At 37.4% G+C, this 21447-nt stretch overlaps 1 protein-coding gene across 4 annotated transcripts in view; it reads left to right on the top strand.

Annotated features, from left to right (window-relative positions):
- The window catches only part of thw (chitin-binding domain protein thawb), a 69962-nt gene extending 49959 nt beyond the window's left edge, over positions 1 to 20003 (top strand). For all 4 annotated transcript variants that reach the window (XM_089728596.1, XM_089728598.1, XM_089728599.1 and 1 more), the window contains 5 exons: positions 8031 to 8100; positions 12481 to 12521; positions 13200 to 13365; positions 14669 to 14784; positions 15299 to 20003. In XM_089728596.1, the coding sequence (XP_089584722.1) occupies positions 8037 to 8100; positions 12481 to 12521; positions 13200 to 13365; positions 14669 to 14784; positions 15299 to 18724 (3813 nt within the window). In that variant the 5' untranslated portion in view covers positions 8031 to 8036 and the 3' untranslated portion in view covers positions 18725 to 20003. The remainder of the gene's footprint in view (positions 1 to 8030; positions 8101 to 12480; positions 12522 to 13199; positions 13366 to 14668; positions 14785 to 15298) is intronic.
- The last annotated feature ends 1444 nt before the right edge of the window (positions 20004 to 21447 follow it).

Raw genomic sequence — 21447 nt, 5'->3', positions numbered from 1 at the left:
ATTACAACGGCTGCCCTACCCTTCAAACAGAAACGCATTACTGCTTCACGGCAGAAAGAGGCAGGGCGGTGGTACCTACCCGTGCGGACTCACAACACGTCCTACCACCAGTAAATATGCGAGAAAAAAATTATAGTTCACTTCTATGAATCATTTACAAATTTTTTGCAATTCAAATATTCTTAAGCGACTCAGTGTCGAGTGTAAAATTTATTTTTTCATCCGCCAGTACACAACAATACCCGGTAAAGTTGCGTAAGTTAAATAACCGCTGATCTTACCGCGATGCGGAGTTGCTTATATTCAACCACTGCTTCTGTTTCACAGAAAGCTAGGTTTCCTTAGACAAATGACTGGCCCTTTAGTTGCTGAGCTTTTTTATTTATTGCTTTGATGGATGAGCGAGCTCACAGCCCACCTAGTGTTTACTGGAGCCCATAGACATCTACAACGTAAATGCGCCACCCACCTGGAGATATAAGTTCTAAGGTCTCCGTATAGTTTCAACGGCAACCCCACCCTTCAAACCGAAACGCATTACTGCTTCACGTCGGAAATAGGCAGGGCGGTGGTATCTACCCGTGCGGACTCACAAGAGGTCCTAGCACCAGTAAAAATGAGTTATGATGGACGGACAGTCAATGGATCTCGACGATATGGCGCCCGCTTTGCTGAGCTGAATGGTAACTTATGTAGTGTGCGTAAATTGTACAGTATTTTGGAAAGAGTAGAAAAATCCATCGAAACTCACAGACGACGTTGACCGATGGGTATTGTGGGGTGAGTAGAAACTAAAAGACATCTAACTACTTTTTACTGGTGGTAGGACCTCTTGCGAATCCGCACGGGTACGTACCACCACCCCGCCTATTTCTGCCGTGAAGCAGTAATGCGTTTCGGTTTGAAGAGTGAGTTAGTCGTTGTAACTACACTGAGGCCTTAGAACTTATATCTCAAGGTGGGTAGCGCATTTACGTTAGAGATGTCTATGGGCTCCAGTAACCACTTAACAACAGATGGACTGTGAGTTCGTCCACCCATCTAAGCAATAAAAAAAAACTTATAGGTATACATAATATGTGCAAGTTTATTTCGAACATGTCGTTAGCAAGATTTCTTCAAATATCTTATACCTTATTCTAAGATGGCTACCTACCTGCTTTAAAATAATAATCAAGCTCGCTGAATAAGTAAAAGTTCTGTGTTAAAAATTAGCTGTTTAAGTGCACTATATTCCTAAGATCGTGACCGACAGAAAGCTTAATCGTGCTTATGAAAATTTCATAATAAAACCCTTGAAGATAGTAAAGCGATAAGGAAGCTACCATTTATAGTCTGGTCTGAGTGGTCTTGACAGAAGCGATTTGTTTGTTGTATTGAGGAGAACGAACTATACTTAGTTCTTGACCCAAGAGCCGAGAGTTTGGCGCAAAACTAGTTATAGTTCAATTAACTTACACTAATACAGTCTTATACGCAGCCGATACTCGTTCCGACATATCGGAAAATTCCTCATAGACACTGGTAATGAGTACCCTACTTCTGGTGCTCTTTATGGTGGTAGTCTTTCTGTAACTAATATTACTATAATCAGTATCTATAATAACTATATTATTATAATTAGATACTACCACCACAATCAGCCAGGAAGTAAGTACGCGTTCCAATTTAAAGGATATCCGTGTCAAAGAAAAAGGACGCCCGATTCTATCATTAATAAACACATGTCAGGCCGGTCACTTATTCACAAACAATACACACGCGCAACGTGTGAATGTGTTGAACGCGAACTACATGGTAGGCGGAGTGGCGGTGTTAGGTTTTATTTTAGTTACGGAATTTCTTGATTCGGTCGCCGCGCTCAAAGCCCGCGATAAAAGCTTTGCAATCGGTTAAAAATGACTGGGCACTGCGTTATTTACAAACACATTTTGAACAAGTGCTTATGCCCGGAAATTAATTTCAGTATACATCATTTTTACATGAACGGTTTTATTCGTGGGGTATTTTCTCCGGCTTGTGTGAGCGTCGTATCATAAATGTTCTAACTTGGACCACAACTACAGATCTACGTGTAATCAACCGGTAGCTACACTTTGCCCTCAAAGATTATAGATTCCATGAGCAACGCGCGCAGACCGATCATCTTGCTGACTGTTGAATAGTTGACTGGCCACAAAATTTCATACTGCATTTTCATTAATTGGAAAATTGCATCTCAACATACTGTTATCTATTTTAAGACAATTTTCCTTGAAAGTTTCGTTTGAATTCTAAAAGCGGATTCCAATGTCAAGATAATTCTAACAATATTGACTGTCTTGTGTCAGCCTAAATTGCCACCACCGTCTGTCCCATGGGTGTCGTAAAAGACTAAGACCTTCTAAAAGAAGAGCAGACATGATCGCAGAGTATTTATACCAGCTCACTAGTGATAGGACGCACTCTAAGCCCGCATGGGTAGGTACCACCGCCCTGCCTATTTGTGTGTATTCAGGTTGTTGAAAGTAGTAAGCACCAGCCAGTCGCATTGAAAATCGAAGGGTCAGTAGCGGATATCTTTACTAACTGGCCATTTTTGTTTGGAAGCTGAAATGGTACGTAATTTTATAACTAAACTAGCTGTACCTTTCCGCTTCGCTGGGCATTTAAAATTAACATTATTATTTCTTACCTCCACAAAGACTTTCATCATTAACGCCCCCGCAACTGGTGTAGGGAGTCCAACACTCATATAAATATTAGCCTATCCATTAAGTACATGTATTTTCTGCGTGGATACCAAGTATCAAGTCAAGCGGATGGATGGTTCAGTAGTTATAACGAAACATCCGTAAAAACCACTGTAGATTTATATATTACTATAGATAAAGAAAAGCGTATTTTGCCTACCTATTCTAGTAACCTCAGGGAGTTTTACTAGAGTCACCGAGCGACTAGATGAGCTTACGGGACTCTGCCTGGCGATCTTTCTAACATTAGCGCTAGCAAGAGGAGTGCTTCGCAGAATCTACCATCAGATCGGAAAAGCTATCGACTGAAAGATCAAGCGAGAACCTCAGTGGGCTTTGTCTCAAGATTGAAAACAGTATTGAATAACATAAAAAAATTAAATTGTACTTCCTTATCGTGTCGTAACAAGAAAATTAGCTGATAAATCATCAGAAACCGTTTCAAAAATAAATCAATCACTGCCTCAGGCTAGGAACAATGGTGTTTTCTCTTTAACGATTCGCGTCAAAACTCTGCACGGATTCTAGTATATGGCTTAGATTTATGAACTGATCGCTGTCGGTAGGACGGTTATTTCGAAAATTTATCCAAAGTTTGAATAGCATTTAATGTAGGGGTCAGCATTTAGGAACGCAGCAAGCACAAATTTAGTTTTTAATAAAATACGGATAATGGTATTAGCTGTTACGTGCTATGACATCTTAAATAATCAACTATTGCACTGTCGATTGCAAACTTACTGTCAATTTGTCGATGTTTTTTATTGATGATCACTTTTTTTGGTACAACTAAATAAATAAATGAGGCTTCAAAAAAATATCATATCTTCAGCCCTTTGGTACCCACGGCTGGCATATTTGTCGCTGGCTTTATGCCATAATTTTCTGTCACGCGCCTTCTTCATCCACGTTCGCTACGCCGTTTTAAACAAGTATATATTTCTATGCAGTTATATGCAATTATTTCTAATTATATCCATATATTTCTATGCAAACAAATAGTATTCTAGAAATGGCACTGCTTTCCCTCTCGCACGTTCGCACCTGAACGCGGACGGTGACGTCATAAATTGCGATGCAAATCCTTATTAGCTGACTTCAAGAGCAGTTTTATTTTATTTTATTAATAAACCTTTAGTCCTGAAAGCATTGTTACTATTGTATGATTATGAGTACCAATTGTATCTGACTGATTTAATGCTAACGGATCGGACACGACACCAAACCAAAAAACTGGACTACCAATATAAGAGAAAAACTATAATATTAAGCCTTTTTTTGCTTATTTAATTACTTAAATTATTTTCAAGCTATAGTAATACTGACATCAATAATTACAGTCAGTAAAAAACTGTTATAACGTTCAGTTTTAATATTATATAATTGTCTATTGACTTGATGGACACATATGCGTTTCCTTCTGTGAATCCGCTTAAATACGCGGACCGCCTAAGAATCTGTAACGAAAATTCTCTGTCTATAATCAAAAATGTTTGTTCATAAATATTCCCTCCAAAGCCAGCCGAGTCGCGGAGCTCGGATAAAATTCAAGATTTATAGCAACACAGGTCGCACTCCTACCGTCGTGAGCAGATTTTCAGTTTTATTTAATACATACAGGGTGTTCCATAAAACACTTTTCTTTTGTACTCATTAAAAATGAGTTGTTTAACTAATCTTACCGTCGGCGACCACGACGATTACGAAATATTCGAAACAACGCAAGTTATAAAATAAAAACAATACATGCGAGATTAAGGTCGCCAAAACACGCCAAACGCTAGTACCATAATAACATTTAGGAGCACGGTAAGGTACCACCACTATTTACACTAGCCAGCCTTTACATAAGCGATGTATTTTTTTTATTGCTTAGATGGGTGGACGAGCTCACAGCCCACCTGGTGTTAAGTGGTTACTGGAGCCCATAGACAACTACAACGTAAATGCGCCATCCACCTTGAGATATAAGTTCCAAGGTCTCAGTATAGTTACAACGGCTGCCCCACCATTCAAACCGAAACGCATTACTGCTTCACGACAGAAATAGGCGGAGTGGTGGTACCTACCCGTGCGGACTCACACGAGCTCCTACCACCGGTAAAACCGGTATTATACTACTTAGTTATGCAGTTATTAGGTACGCCCCGGTCCTTTACTCGAATAGTGATCCTGCATATAGGTAACAGGGCGGTATTTTTCGCGATTCCCGAAGCCGCACTTATGGTAAATAAGGCAGTCATGCATTTTGACTTCAAGAATGTGACAATCATTATACAGCGCCTATAAGACTTAGTATGCTTCAATCATTTAACACCAGGTGTGATGCGCTGACTCATGAATAACAAAATAAATAATAGTTTAAAAAAACTAACAAAATACGCTTTTATAGAAAATCCAACTAAAAAATAGTAAATAAATTTTAATAAATTTGAATTAAATATAGTGTAAGAAAAAAAAATTTTATTGTAAAAAAGCGTGGGGTGCATGCATGGTATCAGTCAGTAGTTATAAATATTTTATAAACAGATATAAGTAAATGGTTATTTTGATAATATCCTGAAAAGCACCCCACGCGTTTTGAAGTCGTCGTGGCCTAAAGGATAAGACGTCCGGTGCATTGGTGTGAAGCGATGCACCGGTGTTCGAATCCCGCATGCGGGTACCAATTTTTCTAATGAAATACGTACCCAACAAATGTTAACGATTGACTTCCACGGTGAAGGAATAACATCGTGTAATAAAAAGGAAACCCGCAAAATTATAATTTGCGTAATTACTGGTAGTAGGACCTCTTGGGAGTCCACACGGGTAGGTACCACCGCCCTGCCTATTTCCGCCGTGAAGCAGTAATGCATTTCGGTTCGAAGGGTGGGGTAGCCGTTGTAACTATACTGAGACCTGAGAACTTATATCTCGAGGTGGGTGGCGCATTTACGTTGTAGAGGTTCCAGTAACCACTTAACATCAGGTGGGCTGTGAGCTCGGCCATCCATCTAAGCAATAAAAAAATAAAAACGCTTTTTACCAAATTTCGAATTAATCCGACGTTTTGAAGGGAGTCAAAATCATGTTCAAAGATTCCGTTACAAACATACATACGTCTGAAGCTAATAAAAGCGTATTAAAAATACATATCCCATATTTTAAAAACACTATTAACTCAGGAATTCTTTTATTATAGAAATCTCAACAGCGACACGTTCAGTAAGTTTAATTGGAATTTATTAATAATCATGTCACAGAATGACAGTTGCCCACATCATAAAGTAAAATTTAAAGATGATTAAGTGATCAAGAACAACTACTAAATAATTACCCCTAAGTAACTTAATTACTTAATTGTGAACTAGTAATACTTGATTGGCTGCGTGATATAACGCATGAGCATGTAGTCTGTACATCAATATATTACATATACGACATTTCTTATATAATACATGTGCATTGCTGTACATATTATGCTACCGGAAAATTATATCCGTGTACGGATGGGTTCCACTGTTTTCTTACTGGTAAACAGTTTTAAGAACAGGCTTATTTATATGTTTTAATTTTAGTTGTTTTAATTAAAGCTAGAGGTCCCGCAGTAGTCGAAATTCGACTATAATTAATTGGAATTGTAAGTTTGTACACTATTATGATTGTATTTTATACTTCTATAATCACAAATTACGCCAAGACTACACTATAAAAAATATTAACAAAGACAAATAATATTTAACGGTTAAATATTATTTGTCTTTGTTAAATTTTAACCTATTCTCAATTTGACAACAGACGTCAAGAACAAAAGCTTGACAATAAATAGTATGCATGCGTGTGTGCGTCAAATACAAGGTACGTAGTGTGTGTAATGTTTTCTTTATGGATTTAATGTATCTTTTATGCATTATTTTAAAAAAATATTAGCGTTGTGCACTTCTTCTCTATATTATCTATAAGTGTGGAAAATTTCATACTCCTCCGTCCGCGCAATTTTCGTAAAAAGGGATACAAAGTTTTTGCTTCACGTATTTATATATAGATATGTACACTTAAAAGTTAAGCCTGTCAGCCTTCTTTCGGGCCAGTCTGGTAAAAATACTTCCTATAAAAACCTCATCTTTTTTTGTATTTTCAAAAGAATACTTAAAACGTCCTGTAGACAACAAAACTTTGACAGATAAACTTAAAATGGCGCCGAGAGCGTTCGCGAAATCGTGACAATTGCCGTGTGAATACAACATAGTATTTTATATCACGTACTGTATGTAAGTATTTCTGAAAACGAAAGTCGCATCCGGGTCGGATCTAATATCTGGTCACGTCTCCACCGCGCCTTATGGTTTTCGCGTTTAATTGAGTTTTGTTCATTGTTATGTCACCATATAACATGGTTTGTTCGTAATAACAGTGTAGTAGAAGAAATGAACGTTTTGAGATGGTTCCTTGCTCGCTCTGTTCCATTTCGTTTTTTTTTATGGCTTAGATGGGTGGACGAGCTCACAGCCCACCTAGTGTTAAGTGGTTACTGGAGCCCATAGAAATCCACAACGTAAATGCGCCACTCATCTTGAGATATGAGTTCTAAGGTCTCAGTATAGTTACAACGGCTGCCCCACCCTTCAAACCGAAACGCATTACTGCTTCACGGCAGAAATAATGTATTTTGATTCTTTAATTTAATAACACAAAGGAGTTACAAATTAAATTACAATTAACAAAAAATAAACGAAATAAATAATAGCTTAAAAAAACTAACAAAATACGCTTTTTTAGAAAATCGAACTAAAACATAGAAAATAAATTTGAATTAAAAGTGGTGTAAGAAAAAATGATTTTATTGTAAAAAAGCGTGGGGTGCTTTTCAGGATATTATCAAAATAACCCTTCTACTGATATCTGTTCATAAAATATTTGTAACTACTGATACCATGCACCCCATGCAAATAATTTTTTCTTACACTATTTTTAATTCAAATTTATTAAAATTTATTCTCTATTTTTTAGTTGGATTTTGTATAAAAGCGTATTTTGTTAGCTTTTTTAAACTATTATTTATTTTTCATTTTTTAGTAGCATTTCAATTTTTTCAATACTTTTTTTGGAATATTCAATTGTCCCCGATCCTTAATAAGTATACTAAATTTCGAGTTAATCCGACGTTTTGAAGGGGGTCAAAATCATGTTCAAAGATTCCGTTACATACTATTATAACATACATACGTCTGAAGCTAATAAAAGCGTATTAAAAATTAAACATCATGCCCGTTTGGCTTTCCTTAAACTATACATAACTATATTTTATATTTCCAGATAACAATGCGGTGGAGAAGAAGAAACAACATGGAACTCATATCAATAGTCCTTGCTGCGATGCTTCTTGGTATGAAACAGAATTTTTATATTTTTACTACAATAAGTATGGACTTAAGCATTTCCACCTTGGATATGTTTTTTTTTTATTGCTTAGATGGGTGAACGAGCTCATGGCTCACCTGGTATTAAGTGTTTACCGAAGCCCATAGACATCTACAGAAAAAATGCGGCCACCCATCTTGAGGTAAGAGTTCTAAAGCCTCAGTTTTAACAATTCAACGGTTGCCCCATCTTTTAAGCCGAAACGCATTACTGCTTCACGGCAGAAATAGGCAGGGTAGTGGTACCAATAATTACGCAAATTATAATTTTGCGGGTTTGATTTTTATTACTCGGTGTTATTGCTTCACCGTGGAAGTCAGTCGTGAGCATTTTGGTAAGTACGTATTTCATTAGAAAAATTGGTACCCGCCTACGCGATTTAAATACCGTTTCGGTTGCTACTAAAGATATTAAAGTGTTGAATTGATTAATTACATTTTAAAAGGTTCAACAGGTAAAATCTTTTTGTAAGCAAAAATTAAGAATCTTTTGTATGTACTTGTATGTACAAAAAATTTGTGCAATAAATTACTTACTGGTTACAAAAAAAGACTAAGAGCGAGAAAATAAAATGGAGTAATTTTAAGAGCGACAAATAACCCTGAAAAAATTATTCAAAGAAGCTTCCAGCACAAGTTAACCGGCACACCGAAACAAATTAAAATGTCAGAGGGACTTTACCGATAGATAAACCAATAGATAAATAAAGCATTATGGAATTGGCTATCATAGTTCAAAAGTAAAAAAGAATAACAATATCAAACAATCAAACATTTTTTACATTGTTTTAAACTACAAAAATTCCAAAATTCAGGTCATTGAAATTAACAAACCGCACATTTTATGAATAAATATTTAATTAACTTTCCTAGGTGTCATTAAATTTTAATTTTGTAATTCTCGAGTTAAGATTACGAATATTAAAATTGCAAAATATAAAGGTGCGGCGGGACCTTGCGAAAAAGTCTCTTCGTTTCGTTTGAGGTCGGTATTCAAGTCATTGCGTTCGTGCCGCCCGCAGGTGGAAGCGAATAATTTCGGCACAGAGATTTTTATTTCCTATCTAATCGTTGATGGCTGGGACTGTTCAGGCTACACGTGGTCCGGTAGGTGAGTTCACGAACTCAACTAGTGTCGTGGCGTGCAACCTCTTTGACAGGACATAAGACCTATAATGACTAGACATAGACAGACTAAGACAGAGATTTGAAAATAATTCGAAGAGAAATGGAACGAGGGCTTACGTGACCAGCGGCACGGCAGTACATTTTTTGACGTCCTTAAAGAAAGTCACAAAAAGACGAAAAAAAACGAATTGGCCGTTCTCATATAAGACTACAATAGAACAAACGACCGCTTAAGTGACCTTTTTTTTTTTTTTAACGCTGGGGAATCCATTTACTGATACCCGGTCCGAGGGGGTAACGAACCGGGTTATGTCGGACTCCGGCGCCTCCTGAGAGGAAGAGGGGGACGAGAAGGTCCTCCACCTCCCCGAATTCCTCGCAAGAGTCTACGCCTTGAAAAAGGCGCGCGAAGCACTTCCCCCGCAACGACTACCGACTAAACCGCTTAAGTGACCTGCGACCGTTCAACTAGAGAGAATTGCTAACACTGGCTTTAGTAAGAGCAGGACTTCGCTGAATCTACCACCGGATCGGAATAGCGACAATCAAAATCCGGTCGGTGAGATACTCAGTGGGTCTTGTTTGTCAGTTACTTTGATACAGTGTTCTGTAAGAAGCAGTGACTGATAAACATACTTATATATGTTTAAACATACCTATATAGATATTAAAGAGCTCAACAAAGTGCAAAGAAACCTCTTCGTCACACAAATGTTTGTCTGATGTAGGAATCGAACCTAGGCTCTCATCCCAAAGGTCAGGAGCGCTAACTGCTCCAGCATCGAGTCAGTCGTAAATAAGCACGAACGAAAACATTTGTTGTATGGAATAGAAAATATTACTGTCATTACACGTCATTACGGATCCTCCCGATCCATTAACGGTGATTTTAGATACCACAAGCACTGGTCACCATCCCTGCTGAACCCGTCGCTTGCGACGAAGGGCTCGACGAGCGAATTAACCCACAGACACAGCCCACTGAGTTTCTCGCCGGATCTTCTCAGTGGGTCGCGTTTCCGATCCGGTGGTAGATTCTGCAAAGCACTGCTCTTGCTAGGGCCGGTGTTAGCAACTCTCCCGGTTTGAGCCCCGTGAGCTCACTTATTTGTAGGGGTGAAGCTGAAATAGCCTCTCAAGGCTATCAGCATAGGTAAAAAAAACTGTCATATCAAAAAGCTTTTATTCAATGAGGTCTTTGGATATGTTTTGAATTTACTTTACCTTCATCGCCGACAAGAATCGTCCAGAAATTGAGAGTCAGCTCTGCAAGTGGAATTGCTTGTATAAAAAATCTAGTGTTATTAAAACTATATAATATCTATCTACTGAATTTATGACAATGATATTACGACATCTTATTGGAACAGGAGTGGTCACAATGTCTTGCGGTCGAAACACGTAACTACGGAACTCATACAGGAAGTGGTATTACGACTAAATGGAACGTTAAAGATATGAAACAAATGTTATAGTCCTTTGTGGTGGAACGCGCTGGTACTCTTGAGGAAGCCAATCATTATAGATTAAATTAGCGAAGAGAGCTTCCGTGTGGTAGTAGTGTGCCAATTATACAATAGTTTCTTCAATCGTGACTCAGAAACATGACTATTTCTACAGTTTATCGAAATTACCTGAATCTCTAAATTGTAGAATGACCAAAAAATGTTAAGGGTAAGATTTTCATTTTGTAAGTTTGTTTTTACGGATCCGTGCTTAGCCTAGTATAATTTAAATATCAATTAATTGAAGAAATGTATTCCTAAATAGTCAAATCTAAAATTTATATAGTGGGCTGCAAATAATACAGAATTAAAATCATTTGCACTTACTAAACGACGCCATATCTTATTAATATAGTATAACTTCATTAATTTATCTGGAGACCGGGTCGTGCTTAAACTAGAAATATGTTTTTGCGGCAGGTATACAGTATCAGTACTTACAATGAAACGATAGTTATGTAAAAACATAATTAGGTTTATGCCCGATCGTGACCTTCCACGAATGTAATGAATAAAACCACCAACGCCATCTAGTATGTGTTTGGTTAAAATTCAAATGTTTGCAAATACTGCAACTGACTGTACTTGCTAAACTAAAAATTAAATGTAACTTGAAACAGGGCCCTGAAACTGCGATACTTTAAGACAAATATTTTTTTTGTATGGAAACTAGTGACATCTTGTAGCGGATGTCCCTAAACGTATATGTTGTTAAAGTTAAAGCATTTAATTATTGTATAACAAAACATAGATTATAAAAATAAAATAAAAACATGCAAGTCTTTGTTTATTATAGACAAAATGAATTTTATTAATTTGTAGTAGTTCCTTACAAATTTACAAAATCTTTTCTTAAAAATAAAATATAGGATAGGTAATATGTTACTGCCATCTACAGGAGCAATGAGAAACTAATTGAAGCGAAACCATCTAGTGGCCGACGCCCGTAAACATTTTTGTTAAGTGCTTGAGTTGCTTATCTATATCTAATTTATCTATCTATGATTTGAAATTCGAAAAATTTAAATCAAAAGCATTCATCCTCTAATAAAAAAGGTTATACAAAGCTCAAAATACACCTACATGCCATAAGCATGGTGCCTATATGTGTATACGTATGACAGCCGCGAACAAAGTAGTGATTGAACTAGCACAGTACATAGTATGCATAAGCTGTGGCAATTATTTATTGTTTTATGTGGAGACATTACTAACTTTCACATCGATGTTGACAAGCTCCAAGCTTTCGTTGTGGGACTACTGTCAGTTAAAATGGGACAAAGCATTATCGGAAGTTTTTGCTTTTACGGCGACTACGGACAGGACCTGTTTTCTTTTAATATATAAGTATATAGTATTGCTTAGATGGGTGGACGAGCTCACAGCCCACCTGGTGTAAAATGGTTACTGCAGCCCATAGACATCTACAACGTAAATGCGCCACCCACCTTGAGATATAAGTTCTAAGGTCTCAAGTATGATTACAACGGCTGCCCCACCCTACAAACCGAAACGCATTACTGCTTTACGACAGAAACAGGCAGGGTGGTGGTACCTACCCGCGCGGAAATCCTACCACCAATAATAAAGTTAGATGAGTTTGTCGGATTGTTTAATGTTTTGTGGATAAAAATCACTGGTTTTCCTAAGTCGTGGTTTACAGTTTTATATAAAGAAAATAGAAATAATTAATTTAACCATTTTAATTTTCAGGGCTCTGTGACTGCGCCAGGAGACCAGCGCAACGTCGGCAGGTAAATTTTTATTTTTTAAATAAGCAATCAAAACAGGAAATAATATTATGTATCCCTACCCTACTGACTTTACAATATTCGGACATTTTAATTTCACCTAGCATTTTTATTTTATTGTCCCTTGTAGGCAGATGAGCATACGGCCCAAACTGATGGTGAGTGGTTACCGTCGCCCATGGACGTCAGCAATACCAGGGACAGAGCCAAGTCGTTACTTAACTACTTACTTACTTACCCACCTGATGGTAACCACTCACCATCAGGTGGGCCGTATGCTCGTCTGCCTACAAGAACAATAAAAAAAAAATCAAAAAAAAAAAAAACTTACGAAGATACGTACATTAGATAAAGTTTAAAATAAATAAAAATTACATCTTCACTACATAGTATAAAACAAAGTCGCTTTCTCTGTCCCTATATCTGTCTGTCCCTATGTATGCTTAAATCTTTAAAACTACGCAACGGATTTTGATGCGTTTTTTTTAATAGATAGTGATTGAAGAAGAAGTTTTATATGTCTATAAATAACATCCATTAAATTGTGGAGAAATCAATAATAAATTACAGTTTCCGAAGCGAAGCGAGGGCGGGTCGTTTATATTTTTTTTACGGTACAAAACAGCGTTGGATTCCAACGACACGAAAGCTATCAATGATTCTGTTCATTAACACGTTCAGGACACGGCGAGAACTGCTGAGCTTTACGAGCCGACTCCAAGCGCGGAGAGCTTACAAGCTCTCGCCGAAGCTATGGGCGCTGCGGGCTTCGAACATTACACCGAGGGTCGGCCGCTGGTCAAGAGACTCATACCGGCCGACAGCCACCCAGACCTGGACGTTCAAGGTAAGCCCAGCAATTAAAATATAATTAGCAAGCGGCCCGCACCGGCTTCGCTCGGGTCTTTAAAAAATGTCAACGATATTTGACGTTGTTTTATTTTTTTAAATAAAATAACACTTATTGCGGCATAACTATAATAGACATATGCTGTCGCGACACTTTGTGTAAATAATAATGTGTTTTACAAAGTCTTAGTACATTATTTTCTTCTATCATCAATAGTTTTCGCAGGCAATGCGATTTAAAGAAAATTTTAGGTAATTTTTTTACACCTTGGTTTACATTATTGGAGTTTTAGTAAGAATCCCAATTTTTTTTTAAAAAATATTATAGCCTATGTCACTCGGGAATAGTGTAGCTTCCAAACAGTGAAAGAATTTTTCAAATCCGTTCAGTACTTTCGGAGCCTATTCAATACAAACAAACAAATCTTTCCTCTTCATAATATTAGTAGAGAAAAGCACGTTTATACTTTATAGTTTAATTTAGGGCCTTGTATCGTCTTTATATCGAAGGATGAAAGGCTATTTAATTAAAGTGACATTTTTTAAACTCTACGCGAGTTTAAAGTTTGGCAAAAATATCATAACAAAACAAAAAGCTTCTTTAGTTATTTTAATGAGGTAAACTTTGTTGTATTGAATGTGTTGAATTAAAAACATCGAACGGTCCATGATGACCTGGAGCTTGACTCAGTCAGTAAGTATCTACAGTCGGCATTATTGGGCCACTTCGAAAAGCCGGCACGACATGAATCCCTCTTGTCGTGCCGCACCCCTCGATATTATTATTTCCAACGTTTCGGCCACTTTAGTTTTCGCTATTCGCGAATGAATAAGCTATTCGTCGTGATTTGAATATTGCGTTAGCCACCAATTACTTTAAAATAGATTTTAGTTTATTTTAAAGTAATTTCGCTATACGACAAAACTTAAACTTTCTTTGAAGTTCCCCGGAAATATTTGCAAAACGATCACGAACATAATTATTGGAATTTAAAAAGAGAATCAGCTGTTTGTATAATCTATACGAATATATAAATCTACAGTGGTTTTTACGGATGTTCCGTCATAACTACTGAACCATGCATCCGATTGACTTGAGACTTGGTATCCATGTAAAAAATACATGTACTTCTTCTTCTCCATCGCTCCCTCATTGTTGAGGATCGTGACTCCGTTTCAGCTTGTACTTAATGGATAGGTTAATATTTATATGAATGTTGAACTCCCTAATAATAATGACTATAAATAATAATGTTAATTTTAAATGCTTTTAAAAGTTTTTATATATTTTCATATTAAAGGCGTCATCGGCAAGGCGGGCGTGGACTTCCCTGCATACCCTAACATCCCCAGCACTGAATTCAACTGCAAGAACGTGCCAACTGGATATTACGCCGACTTGGAAACCGACTGCCAGGTAAACTGAATTAATTTAAGCAGACAGACTCTAAACTCATCAAGTATTCATAATCTCATCATCATCATTCGACTCTCAATTGAATTGTAAAACGGTTTTTCCACCCTTCATATCGGAACGCATGACTACTATTTTTTTTAATGCTTAGATGGGTGGACGAGCTCACAGCCCACCTGGTGTTAAGTGGTTACTGGAGCCCATAAACATCTACAACGTAAAAGCGCCACCCATATTGAGATATAAGTTCTAAGGTCTCAAGTATAGTTACAACGGCTGCCCTTCAACCGAAACGCATTACTGCTTCACGGCAGAAATCGGCAGGGTGGTGGTACCTACCCGCGCAAACTTACAAGAGGTACTACCACCAGTAATTACGTACCAGTAATTAATAAAACCTATAAGTATATTTTACGTACCTGTCATACGTACATGCCAGAATATTTAAATCCCGATATAATCGCGCCGCTCAACTTTTTAACAAAGGGATTTTACATTCGCTTGTTTAAAATTACAGGTATTCCACATTTGCGACACGTCACGCAAGATATCATTCCTGTGCCCAAACGGGACCATCTTCAGCCAGTCCCATCTCATTTGCGACTGGTGGTTCAAGGTGGACTGCGCATCCGCCCCCGCCTTATACGAGTCCAGCGCCGAGTATTACTCAAATGAACAAAAGAAATCGCAGAAAACATCCCAAAACCACAAACAGCAGGACCTACAGCTGATCGGAGATAGCCAGATCAGGGCCGAGTCCAGAAGGTCTACCGTCAACGTTCCCAGTACAACAGAGAGGCTACAGAGGCACAGACAAAAACTGCAAACTGAAAAACCTTTCAACGTACCAACGGGCAGAAACTTGCACACGCTTTTTGATTTCAATCCAACGCAACGGACTCAAGAGACAACCAGTTTCGAAAACAGAAGAAGAAATCTCGTTCAATTGATCACCAACAGCTTCACTGTGCCAAAACCAACATTACCCACATATCTAGAAGCCCCTAAAGTGCCCACTGAAATCAAAGAAATGCAAGTAGCTGCCGAGACAGCGTCTTTCGCTAATAATAACAACAGACAATTCTTACAAAATTTACACACTAAAAACTATCGTCCCTACCCGGTTTACACGCCCAACACACCAAAGCCTAAGCCGAGAATAAATCCCAATTTGACCACTTTGTACGACATACGCGATAAACATTTAACCCAAGAAACACAAGAGACAACCAAACGACCAACTTTGGTCCCATACACGAAGAGCTTCACTGCGTATCAGAGACACGAGCCCTACACTAGACCCGGAGTGTCCGCGCTCAAAGGTTTCCTAGAAAAGGAAAAGAATAAATCTTTAACAACCACAACTGAAAAAATACCGGAAACAACAGAAAGATCCTATGAAGTAGAAAGCAAAACGGACAAAGTAGTAATTGAAACGAAGAACAGTTTTGAATCTGTTACTAAAATACCACAAACAACAAGGTCTGAAGGTGTTTCCTTTACCGAAACCACCACAACTGCAAAACAAAACGATGAATTCTCAACAACAAATCAAGTTAGCGAAGCGACCACTGAGCCTTCGTATAAAGACAGACGTGAAAGGCTTTTAAGGAAATTGAACTTGGAAAGTATTGAATCAACTGAAGCGCCAACAGTAACGACTACTGAAAAATTCTACGAAAACCAACCATTAAGGACAGGTCGTATCGTGCCACCTTCCTTCACGCCAAAATCATTACACAGCCTAGCTATTTATTACGCTACAGGATTAGACAACCTGGCTACATCTAAAACTGAAGAAGCTGAAACTACTACGAGCGGTTTTGATGATTATGAAGCAATGGAAGAAGCTCTTCCAGGACTCTTCAGCCAGAAAACCATACATAAATACAGTAATCTCTTCGAACAGGGAACGGAACAAGCAGAGTTGATCGAAGAAATGAAAGCAGAATTAAACAATACTTTCGGTGCGTTTTCTGAAGATCTAATGGTGCAACAAAGCCAAAATCCATTTGCGAGCTCCCCACAGGTCCGAGAGCTAGCACAAGTATTCACTCATGCCTTATCTGCCTATTTACAAGATCCTGTTCAATTTAGAAAGGTGCTATCAGACATCCGACCAACCCATCCCTCTTTCAGTGATCTTCTTCCGACAACAGAAGAAGCAATAAATACGGAACGAACAACAACAATTAACGAAGAAGACGATGAAATCCTAGGATTTTCCGATGACAGCAAACGAGTAAATAACGCACCGTCTGTTAGAGAACCTAAAGCCTTGGCAATCTCTACCAAATATTCTGATGCAACAGCAACAACATATACACCAGAAGTAGTGGCTACGACCCACGCTCAGACAACTCCAAGAAATCCATTCAGATGTTGCGGTAGAATATCAGCATCTTATACAAAAGCTCCCCCACCGCCTAATGCATCAACTACACCATACACCGTGGCATTTGAGGTCAATACTTTAAATAACCTTAACTCCGAACAAACAACGGATTACTCTGTTCCTAAATACGGTGGATTCCATAATAATGCACTCACCGTCAGTGATACTCCTTATGGTAATAGCATCAATTTCACTGGAAATCAGCCTTTAGATGAATATGTTGAGGCCACTAATTTACCAACAGCTTGGGGCATAGACACATCAGCATCCACTTCCTACCCTACAACTATCGAAGATTTCGAAAGTAAAAGAATTAGAACGAGTACTGTGATTCCGACTACTACGCCTGTGTATTTCACAGAAACAGACAGCGTGGAGCTAGAGAATGAAGAAGAGTTACAAAGAGCACATAGTCAATCTTTCGTAGGAACACAAAATTCGCGCCAAGGAAAACAAATAAACTTAGACGAAACTGGAAATAAGATTGGTGATTCGGAAGCCCCCACTACGGCAGACTTCGAACTAACTACAGCTATACCAACAACTCAACCTCCTACGACTACTAGAGTTGCAGAATCTGAAATCCTAACGACAGCACCAACCTCCGATAGTGTTTTTACATCTCCAGACACTGACAAAACTACTTACCAACAGTGGTCAACTTTTGATAATTGGCAGAGTACGTTCATTGATCCAATCACGTTAAATGACGGTCTAAGTCCAACTGGACCTGATAACTCATTGAGAGACGAAATGTACAATTCAGCGACAACGACCATCTCTGAGTACCAAACTACAGAACAAACCACTACTGCCAATATCGAAGCCAGTACTGAAAACCAAAATGATATTAGGGTTGGGAGACTACTCAAGGATTCATCAACTGAACCTTCACAAGATTTATCAGCAATAACCGATACGGTAGTTGAAAAAGCCAAAGAAATAATGGGAGGCATGAACTCCACAACAACAGAGAAACTAATGAATGTCATGAAGAAGACTAAATCCAAAACAGTCAAAAGACTTATTCTCCTCTTAATTCAAACATGCGATGACGACCACAACTCAACTGCTGAAGCTTCAAAGAAGGCTCTACTAGAGGCCCTGATGGCTGTTTCACAGAAAGACATGGAGGAGATCGCTAAAGAAGAGATGACAGAACCAACCACAATCGCTGAAAATGAATACAAAACCAGTGACAATAGGAGAATGGACAGACATGAAATCATACCCAGACAGTTCGAGAGACGAGGGAAGAGCATAAACTTGGATCCAAGCGTCATAAATTCTTTAATGTCTACAACAGAAACCTCTAAAATTGAAGACTTGAGGCCTGTTTCAACTACATTCAGTCCTAGAACGACGGCAGGACGAAGGGGACACAGGAAATACAAAACTACGCCTGAAGTGAGAACTACTAAAGTACCTAATTTCGACAAACCGATTGCAGAAGCTAGAGTCGCCACTTCAGATTTAAAAACAGCTCCGGACACTAGAGCGTTAGAGCTACTCAAATCTTTATACTCTATCGCAGCAAGATGGGGTTGAAGATATTTCTAATGTCAATGGTATTTTTGCCTTTATATTTAGGGATTTACTATTATCGGTTTTCATTTATTGATGAATCTATTTAAAGCCCTAAATATAATGTAATTGTAAATCTTAGTAAATATTTTGTAGATACCTTTGAATTGTTCTTAGAACTTTAGCCTTCTTGAATCTTGCCAACGAGAAATATATTTCGTGTTTGTTTTTCGTTAAGCATTTTTTTACTTCAGTATTTGAGTGTAGTAGTTATGGATATAATAATTTGTTTGATGACGATTTAGTTGTTTTAAGTTAGTTAAATTATTGTTTCATACGATATAACACGACTTAAATTATATTTTTAAGTTACTTCCAAAGTAGATCTTAGTCGACTGTCTTGTTTCCTAAATATTATTATGACTAAGGGCTACTTATCAATCACCAGAAAAATATGGCGACAATTAACGATCAATTTGACACTTTAAATATAAGCCTAATTGAATATGAAAGGGTTTGGTAGTACGTTATTAAAACCACTTCAATACAGAAATGGTTTACGTTTCATAATACATTAATTATATTTAATTCTATATACGAGTAACTTTTATCAGATATATGAAAATCACGCTCTTTGCACTACTTCCGACCGCATGTTTAAACAATCCTTTTTTTTTCTGCCTAAGCTGATATCCTCCGGTGACCGGAGCAATCCTTGAACTATTCTTATCATATCACTACATAGTATAAAACAAAGTCGCTTTCTCTGTCCCTATATCCCTATGTATGCTTAAATCTTTAAAACTATGCAAGGGATTTTGATGCGGTTTTTTTTAATAGATAGAGTAATTGAAGAGGAAGGTTTATATATATAATAACATCCATTAAATAGTAGAGAAATCAATAATAAATTACAGTTTCCGAAGCGAAGCGAGTGCGGGTCGCTAGTTATTTCTATAATTAAAAGTAATTTTAAAATTATCTGTCGATTTGAAATTAACTAGTAAAATATACCTATATCTATTTTTATTACTAATACCTAACTGTATTTATCACTATATTAATAACAAGAACATTAATAATTTTTAACATCACCAGGTTAAAAGGCTTACAGTTTAAGTGCAGTAATATTATTAAAATATTAGTGACTTTATTATAAATAGGATTTACCATTTATTTTACTAGATTAAGTTGTAAAGTATTACACTGCCACGTTACAAAAAATTGTAAAATATTATATTTACTTAGTTAACTATATTAAAAATGTTAAGGCTATTTTTGATATTAAATGTATATTTACGATTGTAAGCTTTTATTTACAAAAACAGTTAATTCATTGTTGGAACTGTGCACAAACCCAAAATTTCAGAATCTATCGGATAAGTTGCATCCGGACATGTTTTATCCTTTCGGCGTGTTCAGTGCGAGTTTCTTAACGTTCTCGATAGCGTAAAAGTTAACGTAGTTGGAATGTTTCCCTACGTTTGCCGCTAGGGGCGCTGTCCCGACTGTATACAAATTGAGTTAACTTTTACGCTATCGAGAATGTTAAGAAACTCGCAAGTTAAGCACACAGATTATATTTTAGAGCCGCGTTTAGTTTTTACAAACCAATAGTTTCCGTTGAAAGCACTTTGTAAAAAAAAGGATGCTCTTTGCGCCTCAGAAAACCGAGTTTGATGATAGTTTTAATATAAATATTAGTATATATAGTCTACATCTCAGTTTCAGCTTTTTAATGGGATAAAATATAGATCAATCTTTCTTAAACGTATGTACCTGAAGTATGAAGTCATCGTGGCCCGAAGGATAAGACGTCCGGTGCATTCGCATGTAGCGATGCACCAGTGTTCGAATCCCGCAGGCGGGTATCAATTTTTCTAATTAAATACGTACTTAACAAATGTTCACGATTGACTTCCACGGTGAAGGAATAGCATCGTATAATAAAAATCAAACCCCCAAAATTATAATTTGCGTAATTACTAGTGGTAGGATGCGTTTCGGTTTGAAGGGTGGAGCAGCCGTTATAACTATATTTGATATGATCTATATTATGTCTATGGGCTCCAGTGACCAGCCAGGGACGTCTTAAACTAGGTTGGGGCCCTAGGGCACACAAGAATTTGAGGCCCTTTTGGAAAGCAAAAAAAGCGAATTATAATTTAAAAAAATTACTGAGTATGACCATTTATTATACTTAGTCAAATACAGTATAATATAATATGTCATTAATGATATTAGAATTGATTGATTTAGAATTGATGATATTAGATAATAGAATTAGACTGGTTTTTTGGTTACGATTTCGATAACGGTTTCTTTCGGGATTTCTGTTGAGCAAAATCTTCTATTATAGGCATAGTATATGCCTTCAAAATACCTTCTGATTACTGATTTGTGAAAAAAGTGTAATATGCCCGACAAAAATGTTTTGAGAATAAACGTCTGAGAGAAATTGTCGGTCTTTCGGGGCCCCCTGAGAATGGGGGCCCTGGGCACGGGCCCCGTGTGCCCTTATGGTAAAGACGGTATTGTTAACACCAGTGGGCTGTTAGCTTATCCACCCATCTAAGCAATAAAATAATAATAAAAATATTAAATTCTAAAACATTTTTTAATTTTCGAAAATTAAAAAAATTACAATCCATATAGATGACTAAATTATAGGAACATCCGGGCACTATATGTCTGGCCCCCGGCTGCGGCGGTCGTCCCTTGACGGGCGCCATCTTGTATCGAAGACG

This window comes from Bombyx mandarina, chromosome 07, assembly GCF_030267445.1.
Source record: "Bombyx mandarina strain Sakado chromosome 07, ASM3026744v2".
Lineage (NCBI taxonomy): Eukaryota > Metazoa > Arthropoda > Insecta > Lepidoptera > Bombycidae > Bombyx > Bombyx mandarina.
The sequence above is the reverse complement of the archived record's forward strand: the minus strand, read 5'-3'. Positions and strand labels throughout refer to the sequence as shown.